General features: G+C 43.1%; 1 protein-coding gene across 1 annotated transcript in view; it reads right to left on the minus strand.

The window, feature by feature from the left end:
* Nucleotides 1-11,364, minus strand: part of EGFL6 (EGF like domain multiple 6) — a gene marked incomplete at both ends in the record, with an annotated part of 44,263 nt that extends 32,899 nt beyond the window's left edge. Inside the window, 3 exon segments of the mRNA XM_082491092.1 lie at nucleotides 2,396-2,488; nucleotides 4,247-4,359; nucleotides 11,297-11,364. Coding sequence (XP_082347218.1) covers nucleotides 2,396-2,488; nucleotides 4,247-4,359; nucleotides 11,297-11,364 — 274 coding nt within the window.
* Nucleotides 11,365-16,269: the final 4,905 nt, after the last annotated feature.

Consider the following 16,269-nt stretch of genomic DNA (forward strand, 5'->3'; position numbering starts at 1 on the left):
ACATAAAAAACATGTGACTTTAAGAATAAAAGTCAAATCTCACAGATCTCAAAAATCTCAAAATCCTGAGAATAAAAGCATCCTAAATCCTTCTCAAAATACAGGATTTAAAAGGTTTTGTGGAAGCTACATTAATTTCAAATTCCCAATAGCTATCCTTCACAGGGAGAAAAACAGAATCCTAAAGAGGTCAATTTGTGCGGTATAGGCTGACAATGGTATTGGTCCTATGACAAGGGAACATCATCTGTGCTTGTGACTTCTGTGAACTGGCACCTCTACCTCTTGTATTTTGAAACCTCATTAGTAAACAGACAGAACTCATTAACAGAATGCACCAGCATACACAGCCCATTCAACATGTGTTTAATGGCACGTATAACCAATAATATAATTTCAATAAAGAGGCAACTCTCCAAGCACTGAGCTTGTCCAGCTCCACTTCTAATGGGAGAAGCATCTGTTCTCATGTCCATGTGCCCTGCAGACCACAGAAAAAACTCCATACCTTTCAAAGCATAAACTTTGTTGTGGTTATATGTGTGCAGAAGTGTTTGTTACAGCTCAGTCGAGGCAAGAAAGAGAGAGTTGCATTCTATTATTTAAACATAAGGTCTGTTTGAAAAAGGACAACCGATCGGCTTTCAAATCACATTGGATTTTTGTGCTACTGTGGCTCCACTAAATAACCAAGACTCTCTTAACAAAGAAACTAGAGGGGAACAAAAGTTATTCCACTTAGACCATACATTTTCAAAAGTGCTTAGCTGCCCTATCTTGCACAATGTGCAGTAATGCACAGATAATACACAGCTCTAAAAGAGAACCTATGGAGATAAGGCTAATTTAGCTCAGACTCGGTGGCAGACTAATATAGTCCCCCTTATCTCTGTTATTTTAGTTAGCTCATGTTGAGCTTGCTCAGCAGGGCATTCTGTTGTAAGGACAGACCAAGGCTCCATCTGCCAGTAAATTAAAAGTGGGTCTGAGCATTCCTGGCTGCTGGCACATGACCACCTATATGGCTATACTATTGAAATAGCTCCAGGACATTTCTGGCCTGTGCCAGCCACCACTTTACTAAAAAATTCCCTGCCGTGCTTCAGAAGGTAAAACAGCCAAGGGGGCTAACAGGCAATTTGCACATGTAGGTCTGTGCAGTGCCTCCACCGAGCCCCAGACTTCGAATCTACTGCAAGTGCGTAGAACTGATCTCTTTGTGTATGGAGGGCGTATCAAATCCAGCTGGAGTTACTGCACAGAAAACACCTAAAAGCTGGGGGCTTCTCTGTTGCCTTTCAGTAACATTTAAGATACCAAATAATTTTTGAGGTTAAACTTCTGGGTTTAGAGGATAAAGTTGTAAGTGATACCTACATATCAATTACACACAACCACAGCTGCTGTTTCACTTTCCTCTCTAGTGGTACTGAGGAATTTACTTTTTTCCCTGTGAGCAACATTGAAAGTGCAAAAGATGGTTTTCCAAAACACTGAACAGTATAGCTTTATAGCATATTGTTTGAAAGACACTGTGTAATAAATGGGTTGTTTGGACTCTGAAAAATGTGGTTTTAGCATGTCAGCGCAACATTTTCAAGCAAAGACTGCAGGTGCTTAGAAAGATAGCAAGGATAGACCCATCCATTCGTGTGGCCTTCGTGTCATGCTTGCCTCACAGCACCTGCAGTTCACTCATCTGCAGTGCAGTAGGATGGCCTCACTCCGTCCACTGGGACCTGCTCCTTTCATCTGATCCAATGTGGGGGTCTCATACATTGGAAAAGGAAAAAAAACAAACAGCTGAGTTCTCACTAATGTGTTAGCTGAAATATTTCCATGTCTAATTGCAAGTTTATGGAGGGAAAGTGGTGCATTCAAAGTTTATGAATATGCAATTCTAAAGACTCCCAATTGTGTGTTCTCAAAAATACCAATCAGCATATGCAAACAGATGGCATTGGCCCAGGCAGCTTGAGAAATTACATGTCTAGCATATAATTGCATGTCTTTCTGATGAGAAAGTTAGTTAAGAAAGTAACATGGGTTGCTAGTTAAAAAAATAACATGGGTTCTGGACTTGAATTCCAGCTCTTCTAATAATTTCCTATATAACCTCTCCAAGCCTTAATCCTCTGACTATAAACATGACAGTTTGCCCTTGTCATCAGCCTGCAGGAGATACATGATATAGATTCAAACTTCTGTGTGCTGAAGAAGGCTTAGAGCTTGCCTGGGATGCTGGAGATGCAAGAGTCTTAAAATTTAAGCTCTTTTATGTAAACAAGAACATATCTTGTTTTCCTATTTTGGAAGACGACACAATCCATAGTACAAGATAAGGAGACAACATCAACAGTCTGCTTTCGGGAGTAATACCCCCATGTGCACAAACCTTGATTACAGGTTTTCCCTGTAAATCCAGGGAAACATTTGCATTTGTTTGGTCCCGTGCACTCGCCATACTTGCAGCCATGTCCACAGATAGCTGGAGGAGTCAGGCATTGAAAGGGGAGAGAAAAATAAAAAGTTAGAAAGACTCTATTTGAGAACTTTGGCCCTGCTTAGTTGCCTCAAAACTTGTTGCACAAGTTCAACATTCTTCATACCTCTCCCTCTAGTTTGGGCATGGCAGCTACTGATCAGCACTTTATTTCTGCTGGAGAAAAGTAACACTAGCGTGGCTTACACAACTGTCTGCTTTTCCAGGTTTGTAAAGACCTGGAAAAGAAGGGACTCCTTTTAGCACTCATGATTTTTCTGCCATGCTTACGATTCACATTTAGTTTTTTACTCTTGCCTTTTGCTATTTTTAAGAAAACTATGTGAGAAGCAGCTAGATTTGCTACAGTTGGCATCTGGAGTGGGAAAGAAGCAACAGCACTCTCCTGCAGCCAAAGGAGACACATTATCCTACAGCAGTTTTTCACTCTTGGATCTCCTCATTTACAGCCAAGGAACATGTCCATCCCATGGTGGAACATCCAGAGTACATCTGTCAAACTATCAGGCAACTATCCTTACCACACATCCCCATAAGTAGAATTGCATCGGGTTTACAATGACTTGAGAGGGCTGTGCTTAGCCTGGATGCATTAAAAAGTAAAGGTTTTCTAACTCTCTCGGCCCTCTGGATCATTAGGCAGAAATTAAATGCTGACTTTTATAAGGCTTAAGGCTCTTAAAGTCACTATGATTGATCAACATGAGGGTTATTCAGAAAAACCTGGAAAAACAGCAGAAGAGTATGCACCAGGATGCACATCTCGCTACCTTGTATAATTAAGCTGCTATGAAAACTACAGGAAATATGAAAGTCACAGTGTTAGTTACTATATAGTAAAATTATTAATTAAAATACATACTGCTAAATTCAAGTATCTTCCCTACATTTAAAAATTCATTCAGCAATAATAGCTCCGCAGATTAAGGCATATTTCAACACTACCCATGTCCCTGAATGCAACATGGCATCCTTCCCTTTTAGATATCAATCTGTTGATTTTCAGCAATGAATAACTCTAAGCCTCTATTCAAATTCACCAGATATACAAATCAAACTTTCTGGGACAACAGGTGCAACATTTGAGAACGACTCCTAAAACATGTATTTTATGACTTTGTTATGTTTTGCCCAAGTACAGCTAGAGAGAGATTCCACATCACTTTCTCCTTGGGGTCTATGGACCTTTAACAAATTAGAAATGTCTTAAGAGACATCGACTCTTCATTGAGCCAACGACCCACAGACCAGAACGCTGACTGGCTACCCAAGCTCAAGTCAAGTGCACTTACTGCTTTGGTTTAATTTATATTTTTAGAAATTTAAAACCTCCTGGTTCTCAGAGGCTGTGTACTTCTGGAGATAAAGGATACCAACTGATAAAAAAACCACTTCAGGGGTCCATATGTAGCGTTAGAAGAAATTGCATTTTTGGCACTTACTTGACAGCTGTAACAGTATAGGCACTGACCAGGGCTGTGCAGGAGGTAAGAACAGATGGTGCCTTCTGGACCTAAGAATTTTTGAATATGTATTTTATTGTTTGTTGTTATTTACCCAAAGTTCTGCTTTTTTGAGGAGATGGTCTCTCAAACATGTTTTATCCAGTCTCTCACAGTTGAGAGATTTCACTCCTCAGAAGGTTTTTTTTCTGTAACTTCTGGCAGATGTATATGAAATCCCTTTATTAGTCACCAAGTACACAGCTGTGGAGAGCAAACGAGCATAAAGTGTTAATGTTACCTTCACAGTGGCCCTTGTTGTTCTTTTTCCAGCCATAACAGCAATCCAGCCTAGAACCGTAGCGACAGACCCCAGGCTGGCTCACAGTCACCAGTTGCCCATGAGCTCTCGAGCTGTGTAAAGAAGGATAAACACTAGCTCCAGCAAGCACACACACTTTAATCCATTGCTCCATATACTCCTTTGTACATTTCCCTCATGTTTTATCCACTCTCAGGCATTTTTGTTTTGCCAAGCCTTGGAGCATTCGACAGTGTTCCTAGACAGGAATGCAAAGTTGTGCTTGGTTGGAGAAACAGAGGAGATGGGAATGTTTCACCTGCAATAAATGAACTATGCGACATAAATCCTTTCTAATGAGAAACGCGGCAAAGGCAAAAAATACAGCCAGGTCCCCTGCTAGAATGAGTCATTTTTAATATCAGTGAAGTCAACGGGGCCACTCCAGCTTGTGTCACATGAAGAATCTAGACTGGATATATGATGCCATACCTGGCAGCAGTATTGCTTTGGATGATGAAATACTGATTCTACAGAAAAGCAGCTGTCTGAACATCAGTCAGCCCCATAAAAGCTGGTGGCTTGTAGGCTCACAGCCACTGCATATGTGCAGATTGACTGCATAAGCACAAAGAGTCCCGTGCATTCTGGTTGCATGGGACTCCCTGACCATACCAATTAATGTTCATTTAATCTGCCAATAAGCAACAGCTACAAGAGTTGGAAAATCTGCAATGTTAGTTGCCAAAATTATAAATCTGATGGAAATCCACAACTGTGTAGGTCTTCTAGACCTACTCTGTGCTGCAACGGCTGCTGTCAATCCGGTTCTCTTCTTCCTCTGCTTGCTCTAAGTTCTCCATTACCACATGCCTGTCCCCTTTACGAAATTCTCTTCTTTCTCCAAAATCCTCTGTCCCCACTGCTTTTTCCAGACCATAATTTAAAATGTACTTTCTTCAAAAAGGTGTTGTTTCTGACACAGAAAATACTTTATCTGCGAGAGCTTCGTAGCAAGAGATTTGATGTATTGAGGGGGGCAATGCATAGCAACAAACATCCCCATGGTGGGGAAAAAAGTGGAAAAAAAAGTCAACAGGCTAGGAAATTTTGAATCTTTTAGTCTGATGCACAATAAAGGCATTGCTTTATCACCTTACAGCAGTGCTTTGCACATATCTTCCTGTGCTTATCTGCAAGGGTTGCACTCGTATTGGAACAGTTACTGCAAACATCACTGAGGCAATCTAGTAAAATAAGTATATGCATAAACTTTGAAGATGTAAGATATTACTTCAGAGTTTTCTTTAGTAGCAGAACCATTGGAAAGAGAAGGGAGTTCAGACGAAATGTGTAAGCTCATGTATCTGAGATACGCTGAAGGAAGAGATGGTTCTCATGTCAGCTGGCAAGTTATGACTTCATTGTTGGAAGAAGTTTTTCTGAAGTCACCCAGACTTTGACAGCCATCCAGTGATGCAGTTTACAGGACTAAATATACCCCATCTTCAGACAGGAGAAAAAGCATATTGAACAGCTATCACTCCTGTATGGGTGTCTATTAGAAGTCAGCACCCTGCCTCTGGATTTACAGACAACAGAAGAACCCTTTTTCATTTTGTTCATCCAAATGCTGCTGGCTTACATCACTTGCAAGTATACAAATTAAATAACATATGTTCCACTTACATGCTAGAAAGTGCCCTTGAATTCCCCTGGATAGTAAGTGTATATTCTGCTTACACCCCAGAAAATCCCCTTGAATGCAACTGGATAGTGCTGTGACTCTCCTGGAAGGTTACAAGCTTGGCGGAAACAGGATCTTGTTACTTTCCAAAAGGAAGTTTTTCTGCATTTCCACAGGAAGACAAACTCATTCAGTAACATTTTATTTAATAATTCACTTCAAAATCAAATAAGGAGAGTGTCTTTACAAAGTATACAATATATTACAAGATTTCAGTACAAACTTGTCTTAAAACTGAGAAACGTTCCATAAAACGGCAAATAAAATGAACATAGCTGAACTTTATAGATGCTGCCTTGGACAAGTCTTTCACTTGTTCTGATGTTCTGACTTCCACAACAAGCACCAAGCTGAAGCCTACCTTTGGCAGTGGGAAAGGTCAACTAGATCACTGATAGCCCACCTGAATCCCAAAATCTGGGAGGAAAACCAGTCTTGTCAGGTCAGTCCCTCTGAGCCATGAAGAACCATCAGCCATCAGCTCTGCTATTGCTGTCAGGAGTTCAGCATTTTGCGCAAAGGAAAGATTATTTATAAAGAGGAGATCCTTTCAGGCAGGCAGATCCTTTCCAAGACAATGTCACATGGACCTTCCTGGATGCTGGGGGAGAAGTAATGCAGACTGGAGACATTGCACGCTCCCGATCCCTCCCTATATGATATTCGTGTAGGATTTCACAGCAAGTAGCTAGAAACCCAAGTGAGATTGCTGTGCTTGTCACTGTCTGCTCAGTGTGCAAAATACACCTGGCCTTGAAGAACCTGTAGCCTAAATACGTGACTGAAGAAACAAGGCATGAGAGGGTGGACCCTGCAGGTCGCATCACTGTGCAGGTCAGTGGCAAGAGCGGTCTCCACATTTCTAGTGAAGAACTCTGACCTCCGAGAGTCAGCAGCTTACAGCACTGGTGCTAAAGGTAACAAGTGGCAGACTGCGCCATCCAGGGTGCCCAGGCAGCAGAGAAGTAGCTGAATTTACGTGGCTGTGATATTGCTGACACCAATAGGATGGCATTTAGCAAAGAACACTGAAGATGAATAACAAGAACATTTAAAATAAGCCAGGGCCTCCTTAGTTGAGGTGGTCGTATTAGTTGTCACAAGATCACTGTGAGCCACTAGCATCATTATAAAATACGTGGGAATCTCAGGTGTTTCAGTCAAAATTCCAGGGAAGTTTAACTGCTGCCATATCAGGTACGTATTAAGTTAAGAACTGTATTGCATACAGTTCTTAACATCCATGGTGAAGAAATAGGAATTACTTACAGTATATATGGTGATAAAAGCTATGAAGAATGAAAAACCTGTTTTAGAGACAATGTAAAGAACTTGGCTTCAGCTGAACAAACCAAAAGCTGAGAGGGGGATCCGTTCGCTTCCTACTACATGTCAGGCAGCTCCACACGAGAAAGAGAAGAGCTTGTTAAGAGAGAGGCCAATTTATATCCATTTGCTCTTGTACTACTGTTTGTTAATACTCTGAGGGGGACATGAGTACGAACACAGCCACAAGAGGGGTGAGAGTCCTGAAGAGCATTAAAGAACCAGGACAACTCCCACCTAATTTTAAGACACGTAATCTCTTTCACAAACTGAGAAAGACCTAATGTTGCCTCTAGTGATACAAGCACAGGCATGAATGAAGTAAGTCCCATTTACTCAGCTGCTGCTGAACAAATTATTCCTTTCTGGAGTAATACGAAGATTATAAATTCTATCCCAAAAAGAAGTTAGACCAATTCAGAGCAAAGCATTCAGACACCAGCCAGGATCAGGTGTTTAACTCTCTACCTACAGTAGTGAACAGCAGACAAAATAAATTGGGTGTGTGATGTGAGGACAGACCTTGAACTACTACACAACACCTCTGACTTCTTGCGGTGATTTACTTAGTTCAATATTAAAAAAGTATGTATTTACAATAAAACACCTTTACAAAGTTCACCTGCTCCACTAATCAAATGGCTAGATAGATCTTCCAGTAGAGTAAGGTTGATTGATAGGGTAGGACTGATATCCCCAATAGCTTAAATGTGCAAAAACTGCAAAGACAAATATTATAAGTACAATAACCAGTGAAAGAGGGGGGAATAAAGCACACCTGACTGCTGGGACTTGCTTATCCAACAACCTCCCTCCGCCACCCCTTACTTCTCTTTTTTGTTGTTTCATTCTTGTCATGGTTTAACCCCAACCAGCAACTAAGCACCACACAGCTGCTCGCTTACACCACCCCCAAGTGGGATGGGGAGGAGAATGGAAAAAACAGTGAAATTCGTGGGTTGAGATAAAGACAGTTTAATAGGACAGCAAAGGAAGAGATGATGATGACAATGATGATGATGATGATGATAGAATATATAAAGCAAGTGATGCACAATACAAGTGCTCACCACCCACTGACTGATGCCCAGCCTGTCCCCGAGCAGCGATTGCTGCCCCCCAGCCAACTCGCCCTAGTTTATATTCTGAGCATGACATTATATGGTATGGAATACCCGTTTGGCCAGTCTGGGTCAGCTGTCCTGGCTGCACCCTCCCAGCTTCTTGTGCACCTCCTCGCTGGCAGGACATGAGAAGCTGAAAAGTCCTTGACTTAGTGTAAGCACTACTTAGCAACAACTAAAACATCAGTGTGTTATCAACGTTATTCTCATCTTAAATCCAAAACACAGCACTCTACCAGCTACTAGGAAGAAAATTAACTCTATTCCAGCTGAAACCAGGACAATTCTATAAAATAAGAAAACAGTTTTATATTGCATCCATTTCTCAAAATTAGTTATGATGTACGTCAAATCCAGGCTACTAAAAATGTCTGTATGCTAATGGGCAGTCAAAAATTTCAAATATAATAACTGAGCTGGTAGCTGTGCTGGTCTGTAATCCTCACTAGCAGCCATTTTACCAGTAACGGCTAAAATAATAAGAAGTAAAAATCCAACAGTGAAAAAAGTTACTTTTCATGTTCTCTGGACCAATGCCCACAAGCAGTGTGAGCCCTGCCTGAACAGAGTTATGTGACAGTAATGGCTGCAGAGGATGCGTGAGCAAGTCTTCAAAAGCCTGATTTAACCAGGTAGGTAAATAACAAAAGTCAGGTATTATTTAATACAGGGTTTTTTTTTCTGTCTTTTACTAAAATTTTCTCTGGAAAGGAACATTTATGAACTTTTTTCTTTTTTTTTTTCTTTTTTTTTTTTCTTTTTTTTTTTCTTCAAGACACAGCTGCTGGATAGATTCAGTGCACTGTTTCCATAAGATCTGTACAGGACACTTTTGGTCAGCTCTTTCCCGTACAATAGCTGCCTGCTGCTGGCAGGCGGGCAAGGGAAGGCCTCAACTATATTATTAGCAATTTCCAGTTGACTTCAAAGACAGGATATTATTCCTTTCTTTAATTTTCCTCAAAAAACCCACGGACATTGTTGCTAGCAAAAAACAACTAGCACCAGACGTAAAATTTTGATCAACTGGTCTATTCAGAAGGACAAAAAGATGGTATCTCACAACTTAACAATTTGAAAGAAATTCCCCAAAAGTCTACTATGAGTGTATGTCATGCAGAGGTAAATTTGAACACTTCACCAAATGAAGGCATAGGGGTTTTTTGTTGTAGTGGTTGTTTGGTGTTTTTGGTTTGTTTGTTTGTTTTTACACAAGTTTATTTGAAGGTGACTTCCTTCTAGTAAAAGGTCCACCTATGGTCATATTAAATAAAACCAAAAAGGTGTCATCTACTATCTTTTAATAACTGTGTCTTAGACATCCCTTCAGCCAGTTTGAGGCACTCAGCATGACAACAGTCCTGCTTCACTGCGAGTCCCTCCCAAAACACCAAATGAAGTTTAGTTTGGGCTTGTGGAAGTTCCTATAAGGCTTCATGTGCCCACCAAACTCCTTAAAGGAAGTGCTCAGAGCAGAAAAGTCCAGACATGAAAGCCACACTTTTATGAGACAAAAATAATCCTAATTAATTCTTTTTTTTTTTTCCAAACTGATTCTGATTGTCACCATTTCCTGTTCCTTCTTCCTAGCTATTTGGAGCCAATAAGATTTCTTTGACCTCAAACGAGAAGCCCTCGTCATCTGAGACTTCCATCAAGATGTTTGAAAATCTCTTCTTTCCCCTTCCTCCCAATGGAAAAGGCAGAATGACAGTCTTGGTAGAAAAGAGAGGTGCCACCACCATCATCCAACCTCAGCTTGGACAAGACAGCCTGTAGAGCAATCAGTCTTAGGTAGGTTGCAGGTTTCCCATACATGTCATTACCGTCAAATAACATCATTTTTACCGAACACATCGCTTTTTGCTCCAGCTAACTCCATACTTTCTTCTGGAAAGAGATAATGCCCTTATTTTGTGGTTTTACACCTTGCAAAGTGTTTGAAATGCAAATACACAACATCAAAAAAATAACTAACGCGCATATAAATGGAGCTCCGCTGCGAGAGCAAACGTGTTTTCTATCAGAGCAGGTCTGGAGTTCATAAACTTCCAGTTCCCGAGGAACTGACCACCTGGCACAGCACACTGCCACTTGGTGATCATAACCATTCCCACTCACAAATCCCACACTAAACAAATAAAACCACACAACATCTTGAGGGCTTCGTCCCCAGTTGCTGCGAATTCTCCATTTCCTACCTACTCCCTCACCGCGGCACTTGCGGCTTCTGGAGAACCGGGAAAGGGAACGCTGGAATGCCTTCACCTGGAGTCAGCACCTTTATTTATCGTCTCCCAAAAATCTCATTCTGTTTCTGGAGCGTACCCGTCCCTGCAGAACGTAACAGCCGCCAGGGCGGGCCCATTTCAAAGCGTTTATACCACCGAACCGGAGACTGGAGCAGCTCGCACCTTTCTCTCCGCACCACTCGCCCTTTGCATCCGCCACAGCGCACTGCAGTGACCATTTTTGCGCTGAAGTGAGCGGTTTTGTGCTGAAGTGACCATTTTTTGCCCTGAGTGAAAAACAACCCCACACCTTTGGCGGTGACCACCGCGAATCGAGCGGCGGTGGCACCCCCCCACCTGGGCAGCCATCCCCCGCCCCTCACCAAAGCCGTTCAGCACCACCGAGCCGGGCCCGCCGCCGTACCCGCTGCAGCGCGGCAGCGGGACCAGCCCCACGGACACGGGTGGAGGTGGCACTGGCTCAACAGGGCCACTGGCCCGCCGCCCGGCCCGGCCCGGCCACCCGCGGAGCCGGACCCAGCCCCGGTCCCTCCGCACAGGAGCGGGGCGGCCCGTCCCCGACTCCCCCCATCCCGACCACGGCCCCGCCGACCCCGCTCACCTGCCCGCGGCGGCCAGCCCGGCGGCGAGGAGGGCGGCGAGCAGGGCACCCCCGGGCGCCGGCACCATCGCCCGGCCGCTGGGAGGCGGCCCCGGCCCCGCGGCGGTGAGGCGGCGGCTGGCTGGCCCTCGACGGCGGCGGGGCGGCGGGCTAGGAGAGCGGGCGGGCGGCGGGACGGGGCTGTATAACCTGGCGGGGCGGGGCGGGCCCGCCTCCGGCCGCCCTCGCCTCAGGCGTCCCACACCCCCACACCCCCCCCACCCAGGGACGGGGCGGGCAGGCGGCCCGGCGGGGGCGAGCGGCCTCCACCGGGCCTGCGGGACCGGGGCGGCGGGCGGGAAGCCCCATCCGGGAGGCGGGTAGCGGAGGAGGGAGGAGGGTACCCCGCTGCCCCGCGGGTACGGGCAGGCAGCCACGGCGGTGCGTCCCCAGGGAAAGGCGGGTCCGCCCCGCTGGGCGGGAGGGGGCCCAGGGACCCGCCGGGCACCCGCCTGTGGCCGCGGGGATCCCACCGCGGGGGAACGGCATCCGCGCTGAAAGGTTTTTGCAGGTTTGGCCTTTCAGTGGGGGCCGAGCTCTGTTTAAGCTGCTGAAGGCAGCTGCCCCCGGGATAAGGTGTTATCTAAGGTGCCGATGCTAATTAGTTAAATTACGCCTTCCTTGGTAGTCCTTCTGCTTTGGGGTTGCTGCCGCGGTATGTGAACTGCCTCATCCCCTCTTATGTCCTTCTCGGATAGTGCTTGCGTTTGGGGGATGCTGGGTTTCGTATTTGGTTGTTCTTTTTTTCAAGATTAATTAAGGACTCTGTCTTTCTGAAGTGGTGGAGAAACTTGGTTAAGATGTGACTGATGTTTGCCAGCAAATTAAAAATTTCTCCGTGTAATACTGGGAAGCTATGTTCTGCCTGTGTTGTATCCCTTGATGCCTTCCTCATACTACGAAAGCACCCAGCTGGAGAAGGATATGTCTTCTTTTTTTCTTTTTTTTCCCTCTCTTTTTCTTTTTTTTTTTTTTTTTTTTTTTTTTTTTAATGCTGATGTTCACCCGAGCCTACTTGCTAAACGCTTTTTGGCAAGAAAGAATGTAATGTCAAAAAACAATGACTGTTCCCAATTTCCCGATCCTACTATGAACAATTTTCCCAGTCCCAAGCTCTAGATAGTTGTTTCTGCTGAAATCAACTCTGTTGTATTGAGCATACGGAGAGGGCAGCCAGAATCAGCAGAGATAGCATAGCACCTGTACAAAGCAGGGACTATTTAGTCAGGTTTAGTGTTCTTATCAAAAGTATCTGGATACTGGATTCTGAGCCCATCTTTAGTTGGACATATCCAGGAACGTCTAAAGAGCATCTATTACAGAGGCCAGCCTGATGGAGGGTTACAACCTGAGCAATCACAAGGAAGTAGTAATTCATACTTAAAAATCCCAAGTGCTGGCAATATATGAGCAGTGCAGCATTCACAGTCAATGAATTGACTCAGAAAGCAGACATATTTATAAAAGTAGTGTTGAAAAAGTTTGAATGTTTAAGTTGAGAGAATTCTGACAGACAGTGGTAATTATGGAGTAAAACTACCTACTACTACCACTAATCAACGTTGTTGACTGGCTAAAATTCTTATGAAATACCTACAATAGCTCTGATTGCAATTATAAGGTATCTAACATAAAATAAAATAGGGAAAGCTTTTATCATTCTTGACTGCTTTGGAATCACTCCACCTGCTCAGTCATCTCATAGACTCTTGAGAGTGTGAGGAGTTTGAAGGGACTTCGCTGGGAGTTTGAAGGGACTAATTTTCCTTTTTTGACAGAAGAGAAAGTTGAGGAATGAGTTACTTATCTGGGATCAGTCAGGAAGTCTGTGGTAAAGACAGGAAAATAAAAGATATCTTCTTGCAGGGTCACTTGCTGTGGGTCACTCTGCTCAGTTCAGCAGGTGTCGACAAGCATGCCTTAGGAGATTGGGCTGGGGTGGTTGACACGGTCAGTGCCACTAGCTGTCTGCGGTGCCCTGGGATTGCCAGGGATGCTGCAGGAGAGTGTTTGTACACTGGCATATTGAATTCAGCTTTTGAAGCAAAAGCTTTTGGCCAGCTTTTTCTTCTGTCATCCTTGCCATAGGAATGGGAAGGTCCAGGAAAGCTGGGATGGCAACTATTGATAGTTGCTCCAGCTTAACCCTCTGCTGAGCAATACCAAGACCTACACTCAAGAGAGGTATTTAAAGCAGTGGTGCCTATTCAAGCCAGTCTAAAGTCTTTACAAAAAGGTTTTCCAAGAGTTTCCACAATGCTTGTATCACAAAATTTTGAGTAAGATAACTTTTCCAATGGTCCTAAAATAATCAGATGTTTTGCTGTGTTGCCCATCCACTCTTGGTTTTCAGTGTGTGCCAGGCTGCCATCTGCTGCTGATTTCTTTAGACTTCTGAAACTACAGATATCCCCCCAAAATAGATTTAAGTCACCTTAAAGGGTGGAGCAGTATAAAGTTAGAGCTACCAAAAGATGGCAAATTTAGTCCCAGGATACAAATTACATCTAAGTAAAAAAAAAAATGTGCAATGCTGATTTTGTGCTATACAGGATAGTAAAGACACTTCCCTTCTTTTTTTCCTGGCTGCTGGACACAAAAGCCGTTGCTGGTTTGAAGTTGTTCTGCTGCCTTTCTGAAATGCAGTAGTACCTTGAGACTCTCCAACACTCATCATTAGACTTGCCTTCCTGTGTGGGAGGAGTACTCTTTCGATTTTAGTTAAATAAGCACCGAGTAGAAAGCGTTTCAGTTACTTATGTCTGTATTCAAGGATGCATGATTTTCGTTATGCACATTTATTCCAACAAATAGATACGGATGTATCATTTGATGCTAGGCTTGCCATTAAAATATTGATTGGTATGTAAGACAAGTTTTATCAGTCAGAAGGTAATTCAGTTCTGAATTGTAGTGCATGTAGTCTGTTGTGAGCTGTAATTATTTCCTCAATAATCTTTCTTTTTTATAAAAAGTGACTTGTGGATAGATAATAAAATGATTACCTGAAACTCTGTCCTTCGTTTAGAACAATAGAGAAACAAGAGCAGTGGATTTCATAGAGCAGGATTATGTTTGCTAGGATATTAACATTTGCACTGTTTAGCCTCTCGAGGCCACAAGATACCAAGCTTTCCTGAGATCCCGCGTCCCACAGTATTTTGCTGTATGATTCCCAGGATGAGAAATTCTCAAGTCTCAGGTCACAATCCATCCTCAAAAACATAGGACAGAATGAAACAGGACACAGATATTATTCACACTTACCATTCTAACCTGGTTTTGTTTTAACCATCCAAAAAATTACATGCCAAACTTTGCCACTGAAGAGGTCAAGGCTCCAACCTTTTAGTACCTCTGATTTGGAGAAAATTCCTAAATTACACTTGCCTGACCTGGTCATAACAGGAACGCAAATGTTTTAATCAGCTGTTCTCGTCAACCTGAGCCACCATGTTTTCCATCAGAGTTTAAGCATGCCGATTTGCCAGTAGAAAATGCAGATTTATTGGGACACTAGAGAAATTTTAGTCTCACACCTGACACCCTCTCCTCTTCATTCTTACTGGCCAGCGTGGCACATGCTCTTGTGTCCTACCATGCTGTCCCTACCCAAGGGTCACATCTGGAGCTGGCTGGAGAGCACCTTCTGCTTAGCTCATGGTCTGGAGCCTGTCCGCTTGCTGGCTGTAGAAGCCCCCTTGCTGTTGCCTTGCCGTGGAAGACAAACTCATATTTAAGTAAATGTTTAGTCCACTGCCAAAGGATCACTTGTGCTTGTCTATAGTGTGGACAGTTTATTCAGAGGACAAGGAGAAAAAAGCAAGAGGTTTTTTTCAATGTGACTTCTGCCTTCTCTTTGTTCTCTTTGCCATTCAAACACACTAACATTCAAGTTCAGACTTAAGTGCATAGTATGTTTTTTTTGTTGTTTGTTTGTTTGTTTGTTTTTAATTTGGGTAGCCAGAGGAATCTGAATTTGGGAATGCCTTCTACAAAGCTTGTCAGTACCTGTGGAAATGGTGACACAGCAGTACAGGACAGAATAATTGAGAATAATCTTCAGTCCTTATTTGGGAAAATTTCAGATGGAAAAGTAATTTTTAGTGAAAAAACAGGAGAGAACAGTGTGTGTGTTGCAGACCATCTTTGGAAGTGCTTGTGGATGTCAGGACATTTTACTTTCCCCTGGGGTGCAACATTAACCCACCAGAGCAGAGCACTTGTTAAACTGAAACCCAAGGTGGAAGATATTTTAATGCATTTATGATTTCTCACTCCACCTTATCCCCAGCTACTATTGCCAGTGTTGACCTTCTATGCTGCTAATCTCTACATGCTTTTAATCTCTGGTGTGTAGAAGTAGAGAAAAAAAAAAAAAGTGAGGTGATAAAAAGGCTCCACCTAGATTTTCATTTTTTTTTCTGTTTCAAACAAAACACACAGGTTTTATGTAACTTCCTAACGTGGCAGATTTGTATCTAGAAAATACATATAATCTATATCGCTCTGAGTATGAAAAGTACTGCTCTGACAGAAGGTGAAGAAGAGGAAGCAGCAATGCTGAGAGATTATCTCAGCCAAGAGAGGTAGGCTGCACTGAGTAAATGACATACAAAATGCCCAAACTGTGCTGCACACTTATCAGTTTTTACCTGGCTCACGGCCAGGAAGCGTTTGAAGGGTTAATATGTTAAAGGGGACGACTAGCTGAAGAATGGGGTATAGGGAGGCTCTTATTTCAACATACATTTGTAAAATCTTAACAAATTTATTGCAAAGACTAAGTTATTTTGACATTTGTTTGGAAAATGTGTGATTTAAGCATGTATATTTCTACAAGCATTTTAAAATACATACATATTTTTCCCAAAAGGCAGTAATGAAGAAGAAATGTTCTTTTGCAATAGATGTATATATGGCAGCACATAATC

Source organism: Vanellus vanellus (genome assembly GCF_965231255.1).
Source record: "Vanellus vanellus genome assembly, chromosome: 1".
In the NCBI taxonomy this organism is placed as follows: domain Eukaryota; kingdom Metazoa; phylum Chordata; class Aves; order Charadriiformes; family Charadriidae; genus Vanellus; species Vanellus vanellus.